The following is a 15,150-nucleotide window of genomic DNA, read 5'->3' as shown; positions in this document are numbered from 1 at the left end:
TTTTGTAGTGATTTTTATCACCTAAGCACAAAACTGAAGACTGTATCAACTTCTACACTCAACACTCCTATTGCATAGGAAAGGAGTCTCAGTTCAGCTTGTATTGGCTACTCTGTCTATCCACTAATTCTATTCTAACTGGTTTCTAACAGAACAGTTTTTATCTTGTAATGGTCGTAAAACTGGTATGTGTGAATAAGACGTACATAAATGCACACACGTGAATATCTGGATAATATTATTTAAAATTCTTCTCCACATAAAAATAATCTTCAGAGGCACTGTTCAAATTTATAAGACATATTCATCAAAGGCAAGACAGCTATCAGAAGCAGTGGAGAAGGAGTATAAGCATAAAGACTGCATCTCCTACTGTTAAACTCTGACCAATTCAAAATTCAGTTAAACACACCCATAAAATAATCACAACTATCCAGTCCAATATGGTAACTAGAAAAGCAAAAATAGATCTAGACTTTCTATTCATTTCACATCTTAAGTAAGATAATCACCTGAAAGGTCCAGAAGAGGAAATTTTTTTAAAAAATCAAATCTCCTATTTGCATTTACACAAACACATACTGATGTTAACTTTTGCTTTCACTTTCAGTTCTCAAAGAGCTGATTATGGAAAGCTGTGTCACAGCAATCCATGTGTGCCAGCAAGAGCTACATAAGAAAAAAAACCAAGAGAGGAGAATATTCAAAAAACAATATGCACCCCCATCCCTTGGACTTGATCAATCAATTCCAGGAGTAAAAAAAGAAACCAATTACAGTCTTTTCTTCAAAAATATAAATAGAGGACTTAACTATCAAGGCAAAATAAACTGAGTTTATAACTTCAGGAACACCACCTCAATATAATCCTTTACATGACTAATATCATATGAAAGATCTCAGAGTTCTCCAAACAAACCATCCTCATTTATCAAGTTTCAAAGAACTATAAAATCTTATTAGAGTAATCAAGATATTCATATTCATAGATTTCTTTACAGTATGTCATACTTTTGAGAAACTGTAAGAGTGAATATAGAGAGAGAAGTCATAAAATTCTTAATCATACAAAGGGACAGACATACAGGCATACAAGGGAAAGACTTATCTTTTCTGTTCCTATGCTGACCCGAACATATGAAGTTTGCCACATGCTAATTTATACAAATTTAGTACACTTTACTTACCCAGCATCCTCCTGGAAGCCTTCTAATTCATCTCTTTGTTCTGCTAGGGTGGATTCTAGATCCAGATAGGTACCATTATGAGACAATTGCAGGGTGCAGTCATCAAGCTGTAGAACAAAATTCAGACCATTAGATTAGAGCAGTCTTTCTCTCCAACATACCTCACATTGCCTTCCCATTCTCCAGGTCCCCAGACATGACCTCCCTAAAACAAACAGTATGTTGGGACCAGGTATGAAAAATTTTTTGGTGATTTATGCAATCTCAAACCCACGTTCCCTAGAGCATGCTTGCTCACAACAGTATCAACACAGCTAACGAACACAGTGAAATTTATTAGAACATACAGAAGATTAGAGGGCTTTAGCACAGTGCCTTTAAAATGTAATACAGAAAGAGAAATTAATTTCAATGTGTATCTAGGATTTAAATTACTGTTCTCTGTTCTTACAGTACAGCTGTAAGTAGAGTTTCTGAACCTCTGGATGAGACAGAAGGAAGAAAGAGCTGTTTTGTGAGCTATTGAATGGCCCCTAAGAGGACAGATATAGCCAAGGGCCAGCGCAAAATGTGGCAGCCAAGAGTTGGTGTCCTGCAGCGAGGGCAAATACAGTCAACCAAGTTTTTCTGGCATTCTGCTTTTAGGGCCAGGCACTAATCAGCCTCAGAGGGTACAGGAACAACACTCCTAGGCACTGGGTGGAAGGAGGACTGGAAACCTGCGCCAGCTTCCTACAGAAGTACTGAGGTAATCAAGGACCAGACATGAGAGCAGAAATCTGCCCACAATGATGCTTTAAGAGGGAGGAAGAAATTAATAAATTATTTTTATTTATTCTATCTTCCCTCATTTTCAAGTTTTCCATTAATTGTTCCAGCTGTTGTTAAAAAGAGCCAGATTTTACCAAAGTTAGAAAAGAAATTTTCTGGGGTTTTATTTGCAGAGTGCTCATCACAATAGAAGATGTAGGATGAATCATCCCAAAACTCTGGCTAACTCATTGATACAAGGTAATTACTGATTGAGAGGGAAAACTAAAGAAGCTGGGAGAAGAGCTAAAAAGGAACATGAGCTCCTCTCTCACCATGACATAACTCAGTGTCAAATAACAAATAATGAGGAAGAAAGCCTTCCCAGGGCAGGAGAACAAGACAACATTTACCAAGGGGCCAGTGAATGTACAGGGTTGTGCTGTCTCATCACTACGAAGGTGAGTGACGATCTGCTCAGAGAGTCCAGCCCAGAAATGTAAAAATGGACATCAGTGAGTCCAGTTGAACGTGCTGCTGGGACCTTCATGTGCAGCACTGCACTGGGGGTCTTTGTGTAACTGCCTCCAAGCTCACAAATATGGTAAGCTCCAGATGTGTTGTGCTACTAGATACAAAGTCCAGTCTGACAGCCAAACAGAACAGAGAAACCTTAAAGTTGGAGTCTCACTGTTAACCCAGTACCACCATGTTAGCCACCAAAGCATGCTCCTCCATGCCACTTCCACATGTCTTTTGAGCACTGCAGGGATGGCAATTCCACCACTTCCCTGCAGAGCCTGTTCCAACACTTGGCCACTCTTTCAGTGCAAAAATTTTTTTCTATTATCCAATCTAAACCTCTGCAGGTGCAACTTGAGGCCATTTCCTCTTGTCACAGAATCACAGAATGGTTTGGGTTGGAAGGGACCTTAAACGTCACCTACTTCCAATCCCCTATGTCAGTTTTCCTCCTGCACAATGGGTTCCAGTTCCTCCTGTCTGCTGCCCGTGCTGCATGCATATGTGTAGATGCACTCCATTTGGTGATCAATCCTGCTGCCTTTGCAGGGGAAGAAGCTCCAATTCCTGCATGAGCATTCCCAAGTGCTTCTGCAGCTTCTAGCACATCAATAACCCCTGCTGCTGCATGGATCTCTACCCCCTACCACTAATGAGACAGCAGACCAAAGGACCTCATTAGCACCCTGTCTCTCAAACAGTGGCATGCTGCCTCCAGGTCTACATTCAGTGGTTGTGATTTTACCCCCTCATCCTTCCAAATCCTCTTTTTAAAGCTCTCTCAACTGAATGAGACCTGCTAACTCCTGTGCAAAGACCCTTTCCCCCTTTCAGACACATGTACCCTGTCTCCTGCCAGCAGGCCCAGTCATGATCAAAGAAGTCAAAATGAAGATGTTTCAATCCTCTGGATTTAGCAAAAACAAACTGACAGATTATTTGCATGCCTCCATCTACCAAAAGGCAACCATGACAATGGTGGTATAACCATACATTCCTGCTGCAAAGGCCACTTTGAGAAGAGCTAAATATTTAACACCATACTTCATGCCCATCTTCTGTCACAGGTGGCAGCCAATGACTCTCTGAAGGGAAAAGCAGGGGTCTGAAACAGCCAGTGACTCAAGGAAAGGAAATTACCACCCTTTATCACTTTCGTGGCTTTTTCTTTCAGTTCTTTTTAATACTTAGACAGAAAATCAATCAAAATTTAACCTTGATGAATTACCTCTTTTAATTTCCCATCCATGTTTTGATTCTCAGTACCTGTTCAGGAAATGTGTAATAAGCAGCCACTCGTCTTATCAGGCAGTCAATACCTAAAATCAGTTTCCTGCCACTGATTTATATACAAGAAAGGAAGACAAATAGTGTATTCTGGATTAGCTGTGTTGGAAATACTGTAGAAAAGCACATTTACAATTAGTGATAGAGTGCAACTTCTGCAATTTGAAAGAAAAGTTCAACCTCTGGAGAAAGGGTAGAGAAGACGAGCCTAAGTTTTATTTCCTTGTTCCATTCCATTCAAACTTGTTCCCTTTTTTAGCTTTTCTTTTTTAGATTTTTCCTTGGTGAAAGAGTAAGCCATTAAATAAGGTGACATAAAATTTTACTCTGATTCCTAGACATTAAAAAAAGCAAAGAACCTGCAAGTGCAACCCTCTGATATCAAAAATTCGACAGTATTGCTACTCTGTCTCTTTCCAGTTACAAAAGGATATTATTAACCTATACTAATTCAAAATATACTCTTTAGAGAAGAAAGACTAAATACTACTCTGGGAAACTTTTTCCAAGTAGTTCAGGATATGTAATGAAATGCTAATTTATTCAAAGTAATGCCAAAAGGCAAACTACTAATTAGATAAATGTTGTGCTGTCTCTATGGAGATTAGGAGATTTGCCCACAATTTCCATTTATACTGCATAATTAGAGAAAAGAAGTTGTGCTTTACTAATATCTTGTGACTTTAGCATACAAAAAGCACTATGGGAACAGGAAGTCCTTCATGGACAAAATAAATAAGAATAGCACATTGTACCTATGTTCATCTCATTTTCATAGTTTCAGCAGAACATGGTATTCATTCAGGCTTTAAGGCACTGTACATTGCGTGCTGTATTTGTTAATAGTTATGGTAATGGGAGAAATGGCAATATCTTTTATTTACATTACTTAATGCTGTGCCTTGCCAAAAAGTTGGGGGCTTTTTATTCTTTTTCATGTGTACACACAAAGATGGGAGTGAGCAAAACAACACTTTAAAAGTTAAGGTAAGTATTAAGGCAATGAACTCTTAAAATCTTCCTAATATAAGGTCACTTTGCTACTCTGCCTCCAGCTTCACTTGTACACATATATTACAGACAGAATACAAAAAGAGAAGCCACTTCATGAGTTATTTTTAATTAGTAAATTGCCTGAATTTTTCAACACGAAGAATGGCTGATGTTCTCTCATTAGTGCTTACTAGTAACAACTTAGGATGCTGGTCCCTCCCCTCTGCTCAATGTTAATCCCAAATTTATCTGTTATACATCACTTCTGCTGTCTCTGAAGACTGTCACAAATAGCCCCATCTAGTTCATTCATTACATGCTTCTGCCACTGACCCTAATTCACATTGAAATCCTTATTAAAAAGCATTTTCTTTTAGGAAAATCAAAAGGCAGAATTAATACAAACAATCTTTTAAAGAATATTTAACGGAGCTGTTTGACATCATCATGAATGAGACTTCTATTCAGCTTTTTAGAAACTATTTTATTTAACCTTTTTCTTCATAATTTTCTTTAACCATTCAGTATTCCTTACTAGTCCCAAAATTCTGATCTGCATTTTCTTGTTATCAAACTGCATAATTCATTTTTACTACTGCCAAAAGGTGAGATTCTTCAAGACCTTTTCAAAATCTTACAAAACCATTTACTCTAAAAATCTCTAACCCATCCCTTCAAATGGTTTATCACTTTTTGCATCACACTTTACTGTATTGCCAAGAAGACCCAAAAGGTTGATAGAAGTCATTTAAACGGAACTCATCCTGTAGGCTTTTCCACACTTTCCTATAATCACATTAAAAGAATACTACTGGTATCGTGGAACCATAAACAGAAGTAAGCACCATAAAATGGGACAAAACTAATGCTACTTCTCTGAGTCAAACACAGGATTACTCCATCATCAGTCTTCTGCAAGATTTCAAGGTTTTTGATTTTCGTATAAGCATTAAATGGTGCCAAAAAGCTATTAAAAAAACCTATGTGTTCATTTCAATTACATTCTAATCTTTGCAAATGAACAGTTTCTTTGGAAAACATCCATAGTATATTTTTGAATCTCAATGGAAATTGTTGAAATCTCTTGTCTCTACAAAGAGTGGGACTACCTAGGAGTAGTCTCATTCACAAAAGTGAAGAAACAAAGACATGGAACAGTCAACAAAGTAACTGCTTTATTAAGTCACCAGCTGCGGATAGTCAAATCTGTCCACGGGATTTACAGGAAGGAAGCAAAGAAATTAAGACTGTCTTTATGCAGGTCTTCCTCATTAAAAATGTAACTGATGTGCTAATTATCATCTTCAGTTTCACACCGAAATGGTAAGATCTGTACTCTGTCATGACAAGATAAGTATCAAGAAATAGTAGTTGCTTAGCTGTTTATTCAACCTGGAAAAGGCTTCTTAAACAGCACTGACCTCACTAGCTACTCACTGATTTTCCATTACTGACCAGAAACATAGAGACAACCAGATGCCTGTGTACAACAGCCTGAAATGCAATGCGAGTAGAGCTACTAAATTAAACCACTCTTTCTGTAATAGAAGTTCTAGAAAAAGAACAGAGAGATGTTTGAAACTTTTCAGAATGTAGCTGGTGTCCACACAGTAGCAACTGATCCACAGCACCCACACTACAGTACCTATGCTGCAATCAAAACTGGCACAAATACAAAACCATGAAAGCACCATGCATACAAACTTAAACACCACCATCCAAACAGCTCCATACATTTATATATGGATACAAATCTTGCATGCATTTTAGATACTTTTCCCTGCAGTTTAAAAAAAAAGTAACAATTGCCTAAATTTGACGAACACCTTCAGATACATCCAAAACAGCTGAAGAGGAAGTAGATGAAAAGATCATAAGATTACAAACAATATTTAGACTGTTATATATTTATATCTACACTGGTCAAAGCTTCACTTAGAGAAGTTGAGCACAATTCGTTATGCAAAAGCAAACAAACATTTGATTAAAAAGTTAAAATATAAGAATATTTAAAAGCAGAGCTTCCTACTCCTTCATCTTTTGCCATTTCCCCCACTACAGAGTGAAACTGTACCACACACAAAAGGATAAGGGTATCCTGGCTTGAATTATTACCAGGAACAAGCATAACAAAGTCAGAGCTGAAGAGCCTGATCCTGGCTCTGATTCAAGTGTCACCCCCACCCCACCAGCACATGGACAGCCCTCAGCAGCAACACACACATTTGCAAAGTGAACACATATAGGTTGGAGAAAGGTAAGTAACCCACTCATACAAGTGTTCCTTATAGGTTACCAGTAAATCAAGAACACAGGGCAGAAGCTCAGTTTGTCCTCTTCTGTCTCAGGTAACCATACATATCTGGCTAGTCTCTCATCCTGTGGGGCTAAAACAGCTCATATTACAAGACCATCAAGCTTAAGAAGACTCAAAGTAGATCAATAGTAGTACACCAGTGATGATTTCTTTTTCTCATTTCAAGCACTGACCCACAGAAAGAGGTAACACCCATTTTTCTTCATGAGGAAGTCCTTATTGCTGTGCAACAGGAAAGCTTATCTTTTTTTTTTTTTAATTTCACAGTTGAAGTACGTCACCAAAAGAAGCAAAGAACAGCAGGGGAAAAAAGAGCAGCAAGAAAAAGTGTTGATCAGCCAGTTAGCTGTGCTGCTAAATGACTGCTGCCACTTTCAAAAACTAGTTGAAACAAGAGAAATAAAAATAATTTTTTTTAAAGTGTATTTAATCATTGTTTTAATCTATTGCCTTTAGCTTCTTACAATCCAAGAGAAATACTAAGAAACCAAGCACGAGGGGTGTGAGAAGAACAGAGCAATTCCTGTGTCCACACACAGACTGAGGACTTGCGTGCTCCTCCTCATGCACCCTTGCAAGGCTCCATGCACACACCAGTCTCCTCACTCAAGAAGCCCACTGGACACATAATTCAATGAAAAGTCAACACATATGTTACTGTACAAAAGAAACTCCCACAAATCTGTTTTCTCTTCCTCCAGAAGGCTTTGATGCATCTTTGATGAGTATGCATCCAAAGTGGACGTTCCTTGGGTTTAATGTCTCTGTCCCATGGCAGCAGTAGGTTGGCAGAGGTTAAAGTGGGGAAATGGCAGATGCACCCTCCTATCTTTGCAAAAAGGCACAGCAGATCCACAAGCTGTTCTCCTCTTCCCTGTTTATTCAAAGACCACAGAGTTGTATTTTTTCAAGAATCATGAGAAATGCCATTTTCTCACCTCCAACTCCCTGTCCAGAGAATCCATTTAGATGAATGTATTTTGAACAAATATCTCCAAAGGGCATGACAGTAGATTGAATGAGGTGATTTTCCACCTGTGCTTATCTGAGACCCTGGCTAGAGTACTGCATCCAGCTCTGTGGCACTCAGTCTAAGAAAGATGTGGATCTATCAGAGGGTTCCAGAGGAATACCATGAGGATGGTCAGAGGGCTGGAGTACCTCTCCTGTGAAGACAGGCTGACACAGCTGAAGTTGTTCAGACTGGAGAAGGCTTCAGAGAGACCTCATTGAGGCCTCGCATTACTTCAAGAGTGCTTATAAATAAAAGGGAGAGCAGCTTTTTTTATGAGTAGATAATAAAAAGACAAGGGGGAACAGATTTAAACATGAGGAAAGATTTAAATTAGATATTAGAAAGAAATTCTTTACTCAGCATCATATGGTACTCTAACAAGTTTCCCAGAGAAGCTGTAGATGTGCCATCAATCAAAATGTTCAAGGCCAAGTTGTATGGCCTTAAGCAACCTAATCTAGTGGGTGGCACTGCTGCCTATGGCAAGGGGTTGGAACTAAATGATCTTGAAGATCCCTTCTAACCCAAACAAATCTATGATAAATGTGAACAAAGGGTTATCAAGTTGGCAGCCAAGTGTGTGTCAAGATATAGCCAAGTATCCTCTTCATATTACCTTCTATTTAAATAAAAGTAGGCATCAAAAATGCAGTTCAGACAGTGATCAAGGATTCCATTCATAGGACAAAGGGCGCTACAGTATGAGATGAGAAGATACTCTCTTTTACTGGTGTTAGTACAAATCACCAAAACCACTCAACTTTGCAGTCACTGGTACCACAGCCAGCTCTCACCAGATTTCCAGTAATTTGAGCTAGACCCAGTGGACAGATTACTTTGTTAATTTGGTTGTTTCCAAAATTACAGAGAAAAGGAATAAGAGAGGGAGAGATTGGAGTAATCCAGTATCAAACTGCAGAAATAAAAATCCCTCTTCAATTCCAGCCTTTGGCACAGCCTCTGAAAATCCTTATCTTACTCAAATGTCTTAGCTCATCTTTCATTTAAACATGATTGGGTTACAATTGTTCTTATTAGTGGTGGTGCACTCCTTATTCACCTACAGCATGCTCTGCAGAGTAGGGTTCATGAAAAGCCAAGTTTCTTTACGCTGGTTTTCCCTTTCTAAATCCAAAGCCTTGTTTGGCTTTACACATCACGAGTCTGACACATTCACACACTCGAGCTATGCAGTTCTTAAACACTCTCCCTTCTGGTTCAGCTGTTTCCAGCACAATGGGAATCCTGTTACCATGGCCAACAAGTCTCAGTTTTCCCTTAGCATTCCCATATCCTCCCTTCTTTAATAAAACCAATTATTCCTCAGGAAAAAGCAGCTCTTCCTACTCACCAGCCCAGAAATATTCCACATTTCTAAGCAAAGTAGTACAAACTGATTAGCAGAAATGAGTATTTAATACTGTGTCATCCAAGGGCAAGCTTCACATGAGAACGAACACACTGTTTTCAGAATGCACCATATTTTAATGCTTTTCAAATTTAATTGCAGATCAGCAGATTCAGGTTTTCTGTACCTGCACACAGCCAGTGGTTCTTCGGTAGCCCTTTAAAACATAACACAGCTGCTGTCACTGTTAGTTACCACTAATAACAAAAAATAGGAGTGGTCTAGTTGCATCCCACAGATCACAACAAATCCAATAATTTATCTGGTTTCAGTTACAACCAGCTGCTCTCTTGTCACTCCCTTCTCATGTGAGTAGGTGCTACCTGGTCTGTTTCACGTCATCATCACTTTGGGTAATATGATGGAAAAAGAACAAAGCACCTAGGCCAGGACTGAAGCCATACAACCCATCTTGGGTAAAAAGCTTGACATTCATGAGAGAAAAGGAAAGCGAATAATCTGTATGTAATCCACATGTTAGTGCCCAAAGTTAACAGTGGACACCCAAAACTACTCTCATTTTCAAGCAGGACAGCAACCCCACACACCTTCACTATCTTGATCTAAAAGTCCTGTGTGCCAAGTAGTTCCACTGCAATTGCTTGAAACAAAGCTATACTACTTCCCCCATACCCTTCTCATTTTTAAAGATAATTTTGTAACTCAAAGTATTTTCTAAAAAAACTCCAAAAACCTATCCTTTAAAATTCCAACTAAACCAATATTTCTGTGAGTCGGAGTTTTACAAGTAAGGTCAGGCACAGGGGCTATATGGAAGGTCATTTTTGGTGATGGTAACTGTGCCACATTCAGTCATTCATCCTCACAAGTCAGTAGGTCGCTGAACTCTAGCAAACTCACTCCTCCATACTCATTTAGAGGTTGATGGAAATACCCCTAACAACTTCCTAGATCTTAAACTTTACATTATAAGAAGTAATCCAGCATGTACAACAATATTCCTGATTTTTTCAGCCCTTTAGAAGTGATTAGCATATCTTGCAGGAGTAGTTATTAATGCTAATGCACATGTGATTTATTTTAGCACAGTAATTGCTACTGTCAAAATATTTCATAAACTACACTCACTTTGCAGAGTTTATGTGCAGTCACATTGACGGAGCCATGCCTCCAAACAAAGGATAATCCAAAGGTTTGCACAAGTGGGCGTAGGGACACAGGAGAACAATCACTTTAAAAGGAACTGCTACTCTGATATGGAAATTGTGGTATTTTGAACATAGCCTGCACTCCTAGTCTGAAACAGCAGCTTTTATCTCTGGTCTAGTAGACGCCACAAAATACTCCTGGGGTCAGGTAATACAGGGCATGAAGTGAAACATAAATGCCACATTAGATCCTCAAGAGCCACTGGAAAAATACACTGCCAATAAAAATATTCTGCTGAAATAACAAAGACATTGAAAACAAACACAGAAAGCTGTTATATTAATATTATGGGTTTGACTTAAGAATAACAAAAGGAAGTTCAGAGTTCAAAATTCTGAAACTGCTATTTCAGGGGTCTCAAATACAGACAACACCACAGTGGACACGTAATGAGTGGATGCCTACCTGTTGCTATTTTTGGGTAGCTTTGTCCCCAGCTCTCAGACTTTTTGCTTTGCGATTCCCTTTAACACAGTGCTCCCCAGGGAGCAATTTAGAATTTATTACAGTATCTGCATCCAAGTGTGACACCGCGGCTTCCAACAGCAGCCACATAGGCATTGTTAGAAAGCATACGATTGCTCAAAATGTCAATAGCCATGGAACAAGATAGCCAAACTCATTTAGTGTTACTGCAACATTTAATATTAACTTTAAAAAAAAAAATCTAACTGAAAAAATTAAAAATAATTGCATTTCTGCATTAAAAAAGATAGTTTAAGTTAGTTAAAGTTGAGTTGACACACAAACCAAACAGGTGAAGTCAAATTTCGACCAAAAAGCTCTGTCTCTTTAACTCAAAAAACCACATTTTTTCTCACAGTAAATATAACAAACCTATAGCATAAGAATAGCCTAACCTCTGCATCTATTCAAACTTTCTGGCTTCTAGATTTTTCAAATCCCTTTCCCCATCTGTGTTCAGCTTTTCCTAATTAAGAAGACAAAGAGCTAGCTCTCCTCACCTTCATGATAAAGGACATCTTCAGCTGAACAGAAAGGAGAGGGGTCATAAAACCAGGATTCTTTATTTGAATCTATATACAGCTTTTTGGCTGATATACAGGGGATGCCTATAGCTGACAAACTCTCATTAACATTTGGCTGGAATTACTGTGAAGGTATCCAGGGAAATGGAAATAATCTCAAAGAAGGAGATAGGCCCAGAAAAGTGAGAGGAGGAGAAGAGAAAGGATTAGGTTCAATGAAGTTAATCATCAGAGGAATCTTTTATTCAAGAGTGTGTGTATCTGTGTGTAGGAGAAGCACTGAATTAAAATCTCAGAAATAATTCTTTGAAAGGTAAGTAGTAGTCCAGGAAGGCAAAAATGATAACTACTTCATGACAATTCCATCTGTCTTTTTTACATCTCTTATTAAACTGAAAACTGAAGTATTTCATATTTGAAAAAGGATTTTTGATGTCATGTAGGAGAATCAACGTATAAATGGCAGCCTTTTATTCTTAATACGTAAGCCCGAGAAAAAGCTTTCTACTGATATCCTCCGTCTTGCACACAAGGATTGTACCATTGCCATTCTAACTGCATTTGGGACATCACAGGTTGCTCATTATTCTATCACAAAACTAAAATATTAGACTATTTCAGAACCACCCACACAATTTACAGATATGCAGAAAGGCACACAGTAAGCAATTACTCATCTTTGGCTGCAGTGGTTTTATTGTCATAAGTGGCTGAACACCTACTAGACAATATACCACACAAAAAAAAAAAAAAAAAAAAAGAGATACTAAGCAATAACACAGTGTGCAGATGGCATTTCCATCTCTATGACCCACATCAGCACTCTTTTAAAAATGGTGCAGCTGAAAGTCATTTTGTAATAAGATGTACTTAAAATCAGTATTTGATAGAAGAGGTTATTTGCATCCATGAGCACTTCTCTTTGAAAAATCAAAACTAAGGAAAAATGAGCAAGTAGGGACAAAATACCAGGCCATTTGAAAACCTGGAGCAGGAAGGTCCTGGAGGAAGACAGTTTCAGAGAAAGAGGAGTAGGGAACGGCTCTGGAACAACAGCAGTTCTAGTAAAATGCACAAACCTTTGAGGGCCAGAAGAGATGGAGAGTTAATGAGAATCAAAGACTGACACAGTAAAAGATATAAGAAGCCTAGGAAAAAGTGTCTTGTTATAATCAAACTTTGACTTAGAAGCTTCTGATCAGGTGTCTGAAAGTTAAAAAACCCAACAATAAGAACAAAAACTAAAAAAATGGCACAAACCTGTAGGTTTAGATAGAAGAAAATACACTAAACATATTCGCACAAGGGGTTTGCGTGAAATACAAAAGAAAAATAAAGTATGGCAGCACTATCAAAGAGAACGTCATACATTTGTCAACAGAATAATTTTTCAGACATAGGCTGAACCTTGGAGGTTTAAATGAAAGATCTGCTCTACTAACAATATTATAATGAGTGCAGTCATCAACTCTTCCTAATACTTAGACTGCCTCTTAAAGGCTTTGTGGTTTCTAAACCAAACATCAATTGGGATGTCATTAAAAGAGCAAGATTAAAGTTTACGAGAATGAAACTCAATATAAGAACACTGAAAAAATGGGAAGAATACATGTACCCTGCAGACTCTCTTCTTAACTTCAAGATTTTATAAAAGCACAAAGGATCTCAAGTCACATTTTCTACCCTTAAGCAGAATTTATTTGGCACTTGTGCTTCTTTTTTTTTATCAGTCATTTCTTCCTTGTTTGATTAGTTGCCAAGAAGTTTCAATCCTCAGGTTTATAACAGTTGTCTGGACTAGAACAGGCAAACAAAAAAACCCCTCTGAATTCATCAGGATAACATGCGAATAACGCTAAAACAAAAGAACACATTCTTCAGTGCAGTTACAGTAAAATAATAAGTTTGTGGGGAAAGAATGAATGCAGCACTACCAGCCACATCTCAACAATACTCCTTCCTTGCTTACACTCTGATCGCCCTGTTTCAAAGCTCATCAAGAAAATAAATAGAAACAAATGTCTTTAACAATAAATTCCTGATCTATTTTCCTTTATAGTGGAGAGACTCTAAAAGATAAAATGGAGGACTAGCTGATGCCCACAGAGGAGAAAAAAGACTGAACAGTTTGGCGAAATAGCAAGTGAGGATCATGGTACTCAAGAACACCAACAAAAGAAAACTAATTATGCTTTTAGCCTTGAAGAAATGCAAAACTGTTTAAAAGTGAACATTCAAAACAGTACATAATGGGCCAATAAAGCTCATAATTAGAGCAAACCTTAGAGATCAAATCTAGTTAAATATTTTTAGGAATAGGAAGATTAATTTTTTTGTTCTTAAGAGCAAATAAAACATGTATGTTTCAAGACATCAGCCATCCAGTATCTATTATTTGAATTTGTTCATTAGGATGGTGCTCGGTATAGGTTATAGACTCATAGGGTGGTTTGCATTGAAAAGGATGTTAAATGTCATCTAGTTCCACCCCCCTGCCACGGGCAGGAACACCTACCACTGCACAAGGCTCCCCAAATCCCCATCTAACCTGGCCTTAAACACTTCCAGGGATAGCATACCCACAGCTTCTCTGGGCAACCTATCCAAGTGCCTCACTAACTTCACTGTAAAGAATTTCTTTCTAATATCCAATCTGAATTTACTCTCTTTCAGTTAAAAGCCATTCTCCTTTGTCCTGTCACTACCAGACCATGGAGAAAATCCCTGTCTAGGTCTCTTATACCCAATACATGTACTGGAAGGTGCTATAAGGTCTCCTTGCAGGCCTCTCTTCCCCAGCCTGAACAACCCCTACTCTCATAGCCTGTCTACTAAGGAGAGGTGTCCCAGCCCTCTAAGCATCTTGGTGGCCCTCCTTTGGACTCTCTCCAACATATGCATGTCTGCCTTATGCTGGGGGGTCCAGAGCTGGATGCAGTACTCCAGGTAGGGTCTCACAGGAGCAGGGTCCCTCTGGAAAGCATCCCTTCCCTCCACATGACGCAGCTGGGCGAGCTTGCTGAGGGTGCACTCAATTCCACTGCCCATGCCACCAACAAAGATGTTGAACAGTGATGGTGCCATTACTGACATTTGAGGAACACCATTCATCACTGGTCTCCACTTGGGCACTGAACCATTGACTGCAACTCTTTGAGCAAGACCATCTAGCTAATTTCTTATCCACTAAGTGGCCTGTCCATCAAATCCATGTCTCTCCAGTTTAGAGAATAGGATTTTGTTGAACGCTTTGCACAAGTATGGGTAGATGACACTAGCTGCTCTTCCCTTACCCATCACCACTAGAACCCCATTGCAGACGGCTACCAAATTTGTCATGGTTTGCCCTGTCATCAACGCCCTCATGATTTTCCATGTGCCTCTGCATAATTTCCAGGAGGACGTGCTCCATGACCTTGCTGGACACCAAGGTAAGATTGATTGCTATTTAGTTCCCTGGGTTATGTTTCCCCTTTTTCAAACAGTGAACCTTCATCAGGATGCCACAGCTT

General features: G+C 38.7%; 1 protein-coding gene across 8 annotated transcripts in view; it reads right to left on the bottom strand.

Annotated features, from left to right (window-relative positions):
* FHOD3 (formin homology 2 domain containing 3) overlaps positions 1–15,150 on the bottom strand; it is a 366,964-nt gene that overhangs the window by 329,376 nt on the left and 22,438 nt on the right. For all 8 annotated transcript variants that reach the window (XM_088171487.1, XM_088171498.1, XM_088171447.1 and 5 more), the window contains exon 2: positions 1,188–1,294. In XM_088171487.1, the coding sequence (XP_088027613.1) occupies positions 1,188–1,294 (107 nt within the window). The remainder of the gene's footprint in view (positions 1–1,187; positions 1,295–15,150) is intronic.

The sequence above is a fragment of the Sturnus vulgaris genome, chromosome 1 (genome assembly GCF_052056855.1).
Source record: "Sturnus vulgaris isolate bStuVul1 chromosome 1, bStuVul1.hap1, whole genome shotgun sequence".
Taxonomy (NCBI): domain Eukaryota; kingdom Metazoa; phylum Chordata; class Aves; order Passeriformes; family Sturnidae; genus Sturnus; species Sturnus vulgaris.
Note: the sequence above shows the minus strand (reverse complement) of the source record. Positions and strands in the feature narration are given on the sequence as shown.